Raw genomic sequence first — 12,913 nt, 5'->3', positions numbered from 1 at the left:
ATAAAGATACCCATGAGTTGCACATGTGTCTAATTTATCAACGTGTTGGCTCTGTGAATCATTCATCTACAAGTCTGTTGTAATTAGGTCTGCCGTTGGCATAACTACTGAGGTCATAACCCGTCTATGTGGATTCAACATGGAGATAGTAACTAGTAAGCTGCAGTCAGAGGTCATGTGTGGTCACTGTCCTAAGCTGTCTGGGAATAAGCATGGGGTGTTACTGAGCACCATGTCTGCTGTAATGTTTTGGAATCTCAGGTTAAAGTGTGGAAGGAGGTTCTGCTTCTTCAGGAGCAAAATAAGAGGCTTAAGCTTCGCCTAGATGGGTTTAGGAGTGAGTGTGAGATGGTGGGGATTGGTGAGAAAAAGGATACATGCAGTGAGCTAAAGAGTTGCAGCTGCTTTAAGTGGCAAGTGGTTCACAGTTCAGGAAGAAGGAAGATAAGGAAGGTTAATAGAGAAGATATGAAGGTATGAAATCGATTCTCTGTTCTCCAGGATAAGTGTACTTCAGTGTTCAGTGAAGTTAAAGGTACCACTGGCTTGCCTGCTAATTAAGGTAAGAATATTCTAAGTGTAGGAGATTCTCATGTAAGATATATGGACTGTGCTTTTTGTAACAGAGATAGGAAGGTCAGACAGAGGGTGTGACTCCAGTGAGCTAGTGTTGGTGACACAGTCAGCAGGTTGGATAATATTATGTCAGGCAATGGTAACGAGCCATTACAAGCCAGTGCTGGTGGAAATGACATAAGTAAGGGCAGGAGACAGGAGCTGTTGGATAAGAACAGGTCAGTCATACAAGTAGTCAGGTCTGAGGGAGGGATTCCGATCATATGTAGCATCTTGCCTTGAAGAGGAGTGGGCAATGTACGGATGCCTACGGCAATTGGTATAAACTGCTAGCTAGACAGGTACTGCAAGGAACTTGCAGTCTCATTTATTGATGACTGGGACATATTCTATGGCAAGCATGATAAATATGCATGTGAAAGGGGTTCATCTCTCTGGGGATGGAGTGGTTGTATTGGCCAATTTGAGTGAGAGGGGTCATTGATGACTTGTCTAGGAATTTAAGCAGATAGATTATAGAGGTATAGGTGTTTGTGGAAAACAATCAGGCTGCAGTATTAGGGTTGGAAACATCAGTTATTACCAGGATACCCTAGGGATATGTTTAAAAGACAATATTCAAAATAAAGTTGCTAGTAAAGCCAAAGCAATATCAACAAACAAAGAGAGATAGAGGGCAACGAGTGTCTAGCTCCCTTAATAAATTGATTCCTTTGGAATTAAATGGTATTCAATCAAATGTAAATGAAATTCTAAAGGAAAGTGACACGAGTGATATTGAAGATAGTGTTGACCAAGCGATGCAAGAAGATGAAATAGTAGTAAGGCCTACTAGGAAAGCAACCATTCTAGCCAGAACTGGCTGGAATCATCTAGAGGAAGGAGCAATTTGAGTCATTTAGCAACGAACTCCACCTGGCCGCAGTGTGGAAAATAATGTATACTTTACGAGAATGCCATGTATTTTGTATGTAAATTGATGAAATATATTGTATTTAATAAAAATTAATTTGTAAATAAAAAAAAGGAACCAGTGACGGTCTTAGCCTCGCTTTGGAGGAGGAGGCCATGTTTTGAACTGGTCAAGAGAAACTTTAGGAAAAATTGGAAGAATTTTCATCGCTCTAGAGTGGTTGAAACCTCTCAAATAGGAGCAGAAATTGTTGGGTTAGCAGTCCTGCAGAATGTGAGAATTAGGTGACTGTACAGAACTCCGTAATTAGATGGGAACAGGATAAAATTACCCCAGTTGAATGATGTCTGTTTGTTGAAAATTCTGGCCAGTATTTTTCTTCATTTTTTTAGGTATGACACACCAAGTAATCTCCAGACAAATTGGTGAGTGTTATTATTATAAATTCTCCTTCTGCTATATAAATGTGTATATTTAGTCATTTATTAAATTTAACATACAGTCCACATATTTTTGTTAATGTTTTACCAGGATCCCTGATGATGTATATTTCGGTTGAAATTAATATATGTCCAGAGTGACTTGTGGAGATATGAGTGGAGTAGGTATCGAAGGGGGACATTTTTGCCACCTAGGATGTCCTAAAATTCCTACATGTCTCTGTAGCCATGATAAAGAAAAATTATCTTTGTTACTTTTAATAAATTACTGGTATGTATCTAATGAGATTCATACAGGTAATTTTAATTTTCCACAAACTAAAGCTTCCAAGGAGAGTATAATCTGTAGGCATACCACCCCTAAGTCACTGGTAACAGATAAAGGAGGTGAATTCTGTAATGAGATTCTTGAAAATTTGTGTACCTTGTACAAGATCTCTAAATCCACCATTGTTCCTTATCATCCTGCCAGCACTGGGTTAGCAGAACGAACCAATAAGAAAGTACTTGATGTCTTGAGAGCCACTATCAATCCCAACAGTGAAACCTGGGATGAAGTTATACCTGATGTTCAATGTGCCATAAATTCTGCTTACAATGCTTCGGTAGGTGACACTCCACATTATGCATTGTATGGTGTAGACAAGTGTTTGCTTTATGAGTTGTTATATTCTGCACCGAAGCCCAATTACAACCCTGTTGATTTCATAGCAACTCGTACCAGCTTAGCTCAAAGTGTTTTTAGAAGAATCCGTGAGACACTTCGTAAGTCAACAGCAGAATTTACAAGAGTAACTAATAGCCATGCTAAGCAGACCAAAATTAAAGTGGGTTCGAGAGTAATGCTGACTAACTTCAACAACACATGCACAATGCCTAAGCTCGATCAAAAGTTCGTTGGTCCTTGTCAAGTAGTTGAACGTATCAATGGTAATAAGCATCAAGTTAGAGAAATTAGTACTAGTCAGTATAAGGAATCGCATTTAGATCATATGAGGTTAGTATGTAATGTAGAGGATGATATTTCTACCCAGACTAATGTGACAGACACTGACAATCCTCTCGACTCTGTACCCTCTACCTCTAACACGCAGTCAAATGATCAACCTGAATGTCGTTATTCTTTGTGTACTCGACAAGTAATGAGAAACCCACCAAGTATCTTTTGTAGATACTCGTTCAGATCTTCAGATCTCCCTCAGTCAAGGCATGTGTTATGTGATGAATGGTTTTGAAAACCGACAAGTTGAAGAATTGAGACACTTATGCAACACATGGGAATCTTTATTGAAGAAACGTTTCGCCACACAGTGCCTTCATCAGTCCAATACAAAGTAGAAATGGGTAAGGAGAGTAGAAGTTTTGAGGTAATCAGTCCCTCAACCTGGAATCGATGTGTTCAGTCCATCACTCTTGTAGGAAGTGCAGCACAGGGCCAGAGAGGTAGCTTATATACTGCGGTGAGATGAGTCCAAGCAGGAGGAGGCGGGATCACAGTGGGACCTGCCACTAGTGTAAGTAGGTCGTCGTTCAGAGGTTGGGCAAGCGTTGAAGTCTTTGTACCAAGATCCCATGATGTTGCAGTGTCTGACAGATGTGATGAATGGTTTTGAAAACCGACAAGGTGAAGAATTGAGACACTTATGCAACACATGGGAATCTTTATTGAAGAAACGTTTCGCCACACAGTGCCTTCATCAGTCCAATACAAAGTAGAAATGGGTAAGGAGAGTAGAAGTTTTGAGGTAATCAGTCCCTCAACCTGGAATCGATGTGTTCAGTCCATCACTCTTGTAGGAAGTGCAGCACAGGGCCAGAGAGGTGGCTTATATACTGCGGTGAGATGAGTCCAAGCAGGAGGAGGCGGGATCACAGTGGGACCAGCCACTATTGTAAGTAGGTCGTCGTCCAGAGGTTGGGCAAGCGTTGAAGTCTTTGTACCAAGATCCCATGATGTTGCAGTGTCTGACAGATGTGATGAATGGTTTTGAAAACCGACAAGTTGAAGAATTGAGACACTTATGCAACACATGGGAATCTTTATTGAAGAAACGTTTCGCCACACAGTGGCTTCATCAGTCCAATACAAAGTAGAAATGGGTAAGGAGAGTAGAAGTTTTGAGGTAATCAGTCCCTCAATGGTTTTCAAAACTATTCATCACATCTGTCAGACACTGCAACATCATGGGATCTTGGTACAAAGACTTCAACGCTTGCCCAACATCTGGACGACGACCTACTCACACTAGTGGCAGGTCCCACTGTGATCCCACCTCCTCCTGCTTCAACTCATCTCACCGCAGTATATAAGCTACCTCTCTGTCCCTGTGCTGCACTTCCTACAAGAGTGATGGACTGAACACATCGATTCCAGGTTGAGGGACTGATTACCTCAAAACTTCTACTCTCCTTACCCATTTCTACATTGTATTGGACTGATGAAGCCACTGTGTGGAGAAACGTTTCTTCAATAAAGATTCCCATGTGTTGCATAAGTGTCTCAATTCTTCAACTTGTCGGTTTTCAAAACCATTCATCACATCTGTCAGACAATGCAACATCATGGGATCTTGGTACAAAGACTTCAACGCTTGCCCAACCTTTGGACGAAGACCTAATTACACTAGCGGCAGGTCCCACTGTGATCCCGCCTCCTCCTGTTTGGACTCATCTCACCGCAGTATAAGCCACCTCTCTGGCCCTGTGCTGTACTTCCTACAAGAGTGATGGACTGAACACATCGATTCCAGGTTGAGGGACTGATTACCTCAAAACTTCTACTCTCCTTACCCATTTCTACTTTGTATTGGACTGATGAAGCCACTGTGTGGCGAAACGTTTCTTCAATAAAGATTCCCATGTGTTGCATAAGTGTCTCAATTCTTCAAGGCATGTGTTAGCCATTGCAAAAGAATTTGATCTTCCCAGAGACGATAACCATTCTGCATATGTAATTCTTACCCTTGCAGAGTTGGGCTTAAACGTACATAGTCTGTATAATTAGATGTTCAAGTTAAATGAAGTTGTCAACTGTGTGTTTTGTTACTAGCAGAATAGTTCCAAGATTTTTTTTTTATTTTGTGTGTGGTCACTTTCCCTCTGAATTCTGAGATTTAGCAGTAATGATCTGTGCACACCAGGTCTGCCTTTGCTGTTAATTACTTTCATGAAATATATTTTTTTCGATAGGTTCAGAAAGATTATTGCGAAATTATTGCATACACAAATTTTTGCTTGCCTTTTTCGGCAAGAAGAGCGTTGCTATTTAAGCCAAAATCACAAGTTTTACTTATTCGGCACGACATTATATATATATATATATATATAAGTTGTGAACGAAATGAAACATTTTCTTCGTAGCTTTTCTTTATTATTATCCAGTATTTAAATGACTGCTGCTTATCTAGTCTATTTATTTACCTATAAGACTTTAACTCTGTTAAATGCTTTATTACAGATTTATTGCAGGTTTATTACAGATTTAACCTAACTTTCTTGTGTTCAAACATTATTGTGAGCAGTATTTTCTTGAGGTGTAGACTTGTTGTGACAACTGGAACAACACGTGAAGTACCATATAGACTGATCACTGAAACAAAAATATATCAAAAACTTGTTATTAAATATTGTTATTAAATTCGGTGAAAACTCTTAACTTAAAAGGGCCACACAATGCCTTGGAAACTGGAGTTAATCAGGTTTGATCCAAAGAAAGAAACACCTATTCCTAGTATTTAGAGTGCATCACTGGCATCATATCATCCACGTGAAGGGTGAGGACATTAAAGAGTATTTTGAGAATATCGGACTTCTTGCTAAAGATAATTTATAGAATTTCAGAAAAACTTTATGACATGAAACACACATCAGGGACAACAAATTATAATAAATGTCAGAATAAAAGCTTCTAAGTATGCCAAACTTTGTCTCCGATAATTTCTTTAACAATCCATTACCTGGGTCTTTACCACACCACTAATTTGTTATGGAAATTTCTTCAGTCAGTGAATAATTCCTGCCTTAATCACTAAACATATTTCATAATTCAGAAAATTACCAAGTTAGCAATTTTCTCAAATTGGTACAATTTAATCATTATTAACATGCTAAGGAATTTATCTATCTCAGTAACAGTACTAAAAAAATCTGGCTAGGAAATATTTCACTGATTATAATCACATTACTCAAATTAAGTTTATATTAAATATTGTTATATCTGATGGATAAGACACGTGTGCCATCCTGAGATTTTTTATCTGTGAGGCTTATGACTAACCATCAACTTTTTCAATCCATCACTGAGAATATATTCTGGAGAAGTGGAAGAGGTAATCAATCCCTCAACCTTAGTATTAGGTGTTCACTCCCATTGGTGTATAAGCACGAGGACTTTGAGGTGCCCCGTGGCCTGGTGGCTAAAGTTCTCGCTTCACACGGTGAGGGGTCTGGGATTGATTCTCAGCTGCAACTATCAACAAACTGTTGACAACCCTGCATAGTTCTGATTTGTTAGTGTGTTTTAAAGTGTAATTCCCAAGTTCTTAAGTGTCAGTTTGTTTATTCAACCTGCAGTGATAAAATCTGTGCCTAGTCACTTGAATTTTTCTCCTGTGACTCCATTTATTTGCTCCACGCATATTCCATGTTTTTATCTGTACCTATTCACCTAGGTGTATTGCATTTTGCTATTGGTAAAGCTTATCTCATTGAGTGCATTTTCAGGAACATGCTTAATTGCCATTTATTTCAATAATTACATGTGAAGTTCCATACTTATGATCAAGAGTTTTGTGTATTTTTTTTTTTGTGCCTGTGTACACCCTGCTAACACCAGTGTACACCCTGCTAACACCAGTTATCTGTTGTCCTTTTATATTTCAGTCTTTACCATTAGCTTTATTTTGTTTGAGATTTAGTATTTCTTGATGCAGTGATTTTTTGTTATTTTTGTACTATTGCATACTCTGTTAATATCATTGTTTTGTCATCTTCCCTTGATGCAAGTAAATTATTGTTTTTGCATTCCAAATTGCATCTGCCAGCACCTGTAACCTTTTGCTGAGTGTTGAGCAAGCCTGTACCACAGTTCAGTTTTGAGTAATACCTATTTTTTGTGTGCAGCATTGCTATTTTTGCTGCCAGTTTTCTCCAGTTCAATTCCTTTTATAAATTTTGTTGCTAGTTTCCTTGTGCAATTGCTAAATTACCTCACCATCAATTTGTGAACTTCCCTGTAGTTCATTCACTTGCATACATATTTTGCGTTTCAGAGTGTACTATCAAATTGTTGAGTGACAACCCAACGACTAGTTCTTCACAGAGTCTATAGGCTTGACTAGTCTATCCAGATGATAGGAACGCAGGTTCTTTACCACTGCAAAGTGGAGGGGTAGTGTCCTGCGGGTTGACTAAGTAATCAGGTAGGTAGATTACAAAGTTACGTCTCCTGACTTTTGCTGAGTCCGTCTCCATTAACACTTTTCTTTGGTTGTCAGATGACCCGAGCTGACATTCCAAGCTAGAAAAAGAGACAAAGGTTACCCACTGCTTAAGAAATCACTCTCCATGATAAGTGCAAGGTACTTACAAAAATTGGCGATTTTAAAGTACGACATGGAAATCAAGGCAGTAAGGACTAAGTTTATTATTGGTCAAAAGTGAAGCTTTCAGCCAATATATCAACTAGAATACAGTTGTGCTGGGAGCTGTGAGTCGAGTAATTACTGTTTGGTCGCAGCCCCACACGTCACCTTTCGGGGTGGATAAAGAGGACGGGGGGGGGATAGCGGGAGCTAGACTGACCCTACCTTAACAAGCAGCCAGCAATCAAACTATCGTCACCACATATTCGCTCGCTACTCCTATCTGTTGAACTTTTCCCTCACGTTATTGTTGCTCAAACTATTTCACTAAATAAGTCATTTACCTAGTAACGTCGTGTTGTGTTCTCTCTGACTCCATGTAAAGTTTTAGCCCAGTGCGTACCATTTCTACTCTTGTTTAATTTACCTTCTTTGTGACACACCTTACATTCCTACATTTGAAGTGATGGCTAAGACACGAAGTGGCCGTCCTGCTATCCCAGTTTCTGCCGACACTTGCAATGGTGCTTCAGGCTTCGTGACCAAGTGGGAGGAGAGCGAAGCTGTCTTGACAGTTGGTCAGGTCGTGGCTCATGTCTCAACCATTAGTGGGTATGCTAATCATTCATACCCGATCCTTCTTTTCGACAGTCGTTCAAATAGGTTAGAGCCATGGTTGCAAACAGACGAGATGGCAGTTGAGGCTAAATACGATAACCCCACTGATTCACAGTACATTCGTGCTGCTGTTGCCACAGTGGATGTCACCCAGAGTGATATTGTTCTTTTGTGCAAATGGACTGAGTTTGCGATGTACAATCTTGGGACACGCTTACGGAGGAATTTCGACGCTATTTCAGGCGTAGGCATCAATGCCACTACCTTGAGATTGTTACCAGCGTCTTGAATGAGTGTCAGTACACGCACAAAAGCCCCCTGGCTTGAATTTGCCGTTTTGAGCAAGCCTCAAAAGATTTCAGTGATGCTATATGTTCTACTAAGTGGATTACTAACGATGATAGTATTAAAGACATCATCCTCATGCTCGCTGTAGGTGTCATGCTGAGAGATGCCCCACCTATTCTCCAGGACGCCATCGATGCATTAGGGCTCGGTCCCCAGGACACAGTCCTGGGTGTGTACGAGGCAATCAACACCGTCAAGCCGCCTGCCAAGAACGGCAAGGTTTGTCACTTTGTTGACACTCCCATGCCAGTCCCTCTGGCATCAACCACAGCATTTCCCTAGTCACAGCAAGTGATTTCTTTTGCCACGGCTGTTAGGCAGTCGTCATCTAATGTTGCCAAGCCCAGGAAGACTAACGACAAGATGAGTACAAACGGTCGGTCACATAGCAACAGTCGGGTTAGCACAACAAAGTCGCCAGCATCTCCTCTGACCAAGTGTAAATGTCATCACTGCACACCATCGCCTGCAAAGCAAGTGGTGACTTGTTTTAATTGCAGCAAACATGGGCACTACCATTCCGAATGTTACACACCTAAGCCCCCACATTGGTGACCATCACTGTCCCCGTGCCCAGTATCAGGACATATCTCTAATGAGTGCTACTAGCTGCGAAGTATACTGTCTGTGTAGCAGGACAAGCATTCTAGGCACAAAGCATGTGCTAGTAGGAGCCCTTCCAACAGTTCGGGGAAAGAGTGGCGTCCAAAAAACCAGTTAAAGAAGCAGTAACCCTGTTAGAGTCGTGGTATTCCGTCCCTGTCCACAATGCATTCGCTGTCATTGGCAGCGATATGCTTGCCAACAGCATGGAAACAGAGCACCTTGACATTGCTACCATGACTTGTACCATACCTTACAGGATCCAGGAATGTAGTTGGCCTGTGATGCCTTCACGTTCGGTATGACAGCCCGTGTGGACTGTTTGTTGAGTCCACTGTTCACCGTAAGCCTGTTCAGCTTTTCCTCGATACAGGTTTGGTGGTTAACATCGTTTGTTCTGCACTCTTCCATGACATTGGCTTTCACACGGCCATGTTGACAGAGCTGTCTGTCATTTAGACCTTGAGAAGAGTCTCAGGTGGTCCTCTGATGGTTTGTGGATGTACAAGATTAGAATTTGCGATCCAGGGTCACAAGATGTCGACAAAGTTCCTAGTTGTTGATGACATTGTTTTCCATGGCAATCTGCTTACTGGTTTCAAGACCATGGCAGACCTTAAGATCCACTTAGATCCAGATAAGTGGAAAGCAGATTTCAATGGAGTGGATGTGCCCTTCTGGGGCATATTCTTAGCATCCACTAAGTGCTACCCTGTCTCAGAGTATGTACAGTAGCACATTCTCCCCGAGGTCGGCTTCTTGTCCTGACCAACCTCGTAAGAGAGCTCGTTTCTCGTCACCTGGCCATCAGCGCTCAGTTACCAGTGAAACCCAGTTATGGTCGGCTGGTCTAACCTTAACTCTAACTCTAGCACTGTTGTAGAGGACAGTGGTTGTCAAATCACAGTCTCCCAGTTGGCAGGCGACTGTTTGACTCGAGTTATGGCATCAGCGGCCAAAGTTACCACTTGTACAAAGTATGACTTCATTTTGTCAGCTAAGTCGCTCACTCCTGTTATGGTGTACGTGAACAGAACTTTCATAGGAGATCACGTGCTAGTCAACAATGACACATGCAGAGTCAAGGGCCTCTTCTTTGAACCTTCCTTGCACATGGTGCAATGTGGTAAGTTGCAAGTCTTTATCGCCAACATGCACAGTCGAGAATTTCCCGAGGAAGGACACCTCACTTGTCTATCTTGTCAGATCCCCTCTCCCGGTGAGAGTGGAGGGCGAAATCTCAGCTGACATTCTCGTAAATGTGGTTCTCCCAGTTGAGTCCAATACTGACTCTTCCATTACAATGATGCTCCGTGACAGAGTTATTAAGGAGTTCAGTAGTAGTGATGAAAGCAGCTATATGGCTTCCATGGCAGAGTGGCTTCCTTTTCCTGAGCAGCTTCCTCTGAAAAGGTCTGTGGCTGTATGGCTTCTCACCGCGCGTGCCCAACCCGCGCCTGTCTGTGCCACCCGCCCGTGCGCCCGCCTGACCGGCGCCCGCCCACACCTGCCCATGCCCTCGCCTGTGCCTTCTGCAGTGCCTTCTGCAGCGTCGGCCGGATCGCCCCCGCTCCCCGAATTTTTTTCCAATTTTTTTTCATTTTTTTCTTATTTTCTTGTGGTCTCCATCTCCTTGGATCAAGTTTTTGAGATTCCCCCCTATAGGGGTAAGCAATCAAAATGGACTCCCCCAATGGGGTTTTGAATTTCTTATGATCTCTAACTCCTTGGATCAACACCCTCCCCCCACACCACCAACTTCCACCCCCATCCCAAAATTCCTGCTCCATCTCCTTGGATCAAGTTTTTCTCAATATCAATAATACAAAGATTTTCCCTGCACTTCCTTGGATCAAGTTTTTTGGGTTCCCCCCTATGGGGGTAAGCATTCAAAATGGACTCCCTTTATGGGGTTTTGAATTTCTTATGATCTCTAACTCCTTGGATCAACACTCTCCCCAAACACCACCCACTTCCACCCCCATCCAAAAATTCCTCTTCCATCTCCTTGGGACAAGTTTTTATCGATATCAATAGTATGAGATTTTCCCTCCATCTCCTTCGATCAAGTTTTTGGGTTCCCCTCCTATAAGGGTAAGCATTCAAATGAACTCCCCCTATGGGGCATGGTACTTTCTCTTAATACAGGTCTAAACAAGTGTGACATCACCCCACCTGTGTTTACTCAGCGGTCAGTGACATCACGTGATGACCTCTCACAGACCAACAGGCTGAATCTTGTCGACCAAACATTAACTTAAAATGCAGGATAATACTAATACACAATATTTTCATTTATTTATTTAATATACAACCAATACTCAATATTTCATATGCATTTCATATACATCCAACAAAAAAAATACAAATTAATTGAAAAAAGGTACAATTCATTGACTAAAATCAACATAGAGTAATTCTTTTTCTCTTGAAGAAATTCTGTGCATTTTTGTTCTGGATCTTCTTTGTCGTTAACATCCCACTCCATACACATTTTCACTCTTAACCCAGGATAACCAAAATAATTCCTCATTCTCGTTAATACCCATAACAAATCTTCTTGTTAACTTAAATGAAGTAAACATAGGATGACACTAATATTTTCCATTTTAAAGTATTACATTTTCTTCATTACATGAATTCAAAGTATTAGGCATTTCATATACAACATAGGGAAAACATTTCACATTTTCACTCTTAACCCAGGATAGCCCAAATAATTCCTCAACCACTTTTCGATAAATTCACTAGTCACAATTTCACATATTACGAAGTTAATACCCACACACACACACACACACACACACACACACACACACACACACACACACACACACACACACACACACACACACACACACACACTCACTTTTCGTAATCTCTCTTAAATATTCTCTCATCGACAACCTTTATCATCTCACTAGAGAACAACTCCCAGATTACTTCAAACACTCTCATAAATCATTGAATACTCACAAAAACATTTTTGAACATTTCCAAACAACACTAAAACAGTTCCAGAATAACATTTTGAATACTCCCAAATAAGATTTGACATCTCTAATTTATCTACACTTACATTATTTCATTAAATTACAACTCATTACCCAAACTTCTCCCTCAGTCTCCAGACTTCACAACATTATCACAAAAACTAACTCAAACACTTATGACATGAGACATTTTACCAAAACTAACACAAACACACACCCACACACCACACTTTACTTTGACCAACACCAAAAACACCATCAATTACCTTTGATTACTTCAAAAACATCATCAAACTCCTTTGAATACTCCCAAAAGAACCCCACACTCATTTTTATAAACAGTCACACAAAAAATCACAATCACCAACTCAATACAATATCTAATACACTCACCTCACTGCCACCAACACGTGATGTCACACCCCACTTTTACCTCATTTAACTTAATGAGAGGAAGTTACTTGTTTCAACCTGTTATACATCAGTATCTAAGACCACCACGGTCAAGACATTTACCAAATTCTACATCCCCCTCCGCTAAGATCACATGTTTTGTACACACATTCTCTTAATTAAAACATCATAACCAAGATCACTAAAAACTAAGATCGCTTATGTCAAGATCACAAAAAATATCAATACTTTTAATAAGATCACATAATATTTTTGTCTTCTTTAACTCACCCATCAATATACATTCTCATCTACACTTACACATTTCATTAAATTACAACTCATCCACCAAACTCCTCCCGTATTCTAAAAACTTTACATCATAAAAACTAACTCATACACACCACACTATGCTTTGAACAACACCAAAAAAAAAAAAAAAAAAAC

At 40.7% G+C, this 12,913-nt stretch overlaps 1 protein-coding gene across 1 annotated transcript in view; it reads right to left on the bottom strand.

Annotated features, from left to right (window-relative positions):
* Positions 1 to 5,300: 5,300 nt before the first annotated feature.
* Positions 5,301 to 12,913, bottom strand: part of LOC128701918 (organic cation transporter protein) — a 210,168-nt gene continuing 202,555 nt past the window's right edge. The window contains exon 13 of the mRNA XM_070099880.1: positions 5,301 to 5,518. Within this exon, the coding sequence (XP_069955981.1) occupies positions 5,431 to 5,518 (88 nt within the window). The 3' untranslated portion in view covers positions 5,301 to 5,430. The remainder of the gene's footprint in view (positions 5,519 to 12,913) is intronic.

This window comes from Cherax quadricarinatus, chromosome 69, assembly GCF_038502225.1.
Source record: "Cherax quadricarinatus isolate ZL_2023a chromosome 69, ASM3850222v1, whole genome shotgun sequence".
Classification (NCBI taxonomy): domain Eukaryota; kingdom Metazoa; phylum Arthropoda; class Malacostraca; order Decapoda; family Parastacidae; genus Cherax; species Cherax quadricarinatus.
This window is presented reverse-complemented; position numbering and strand designations above follow the sequence as displayed.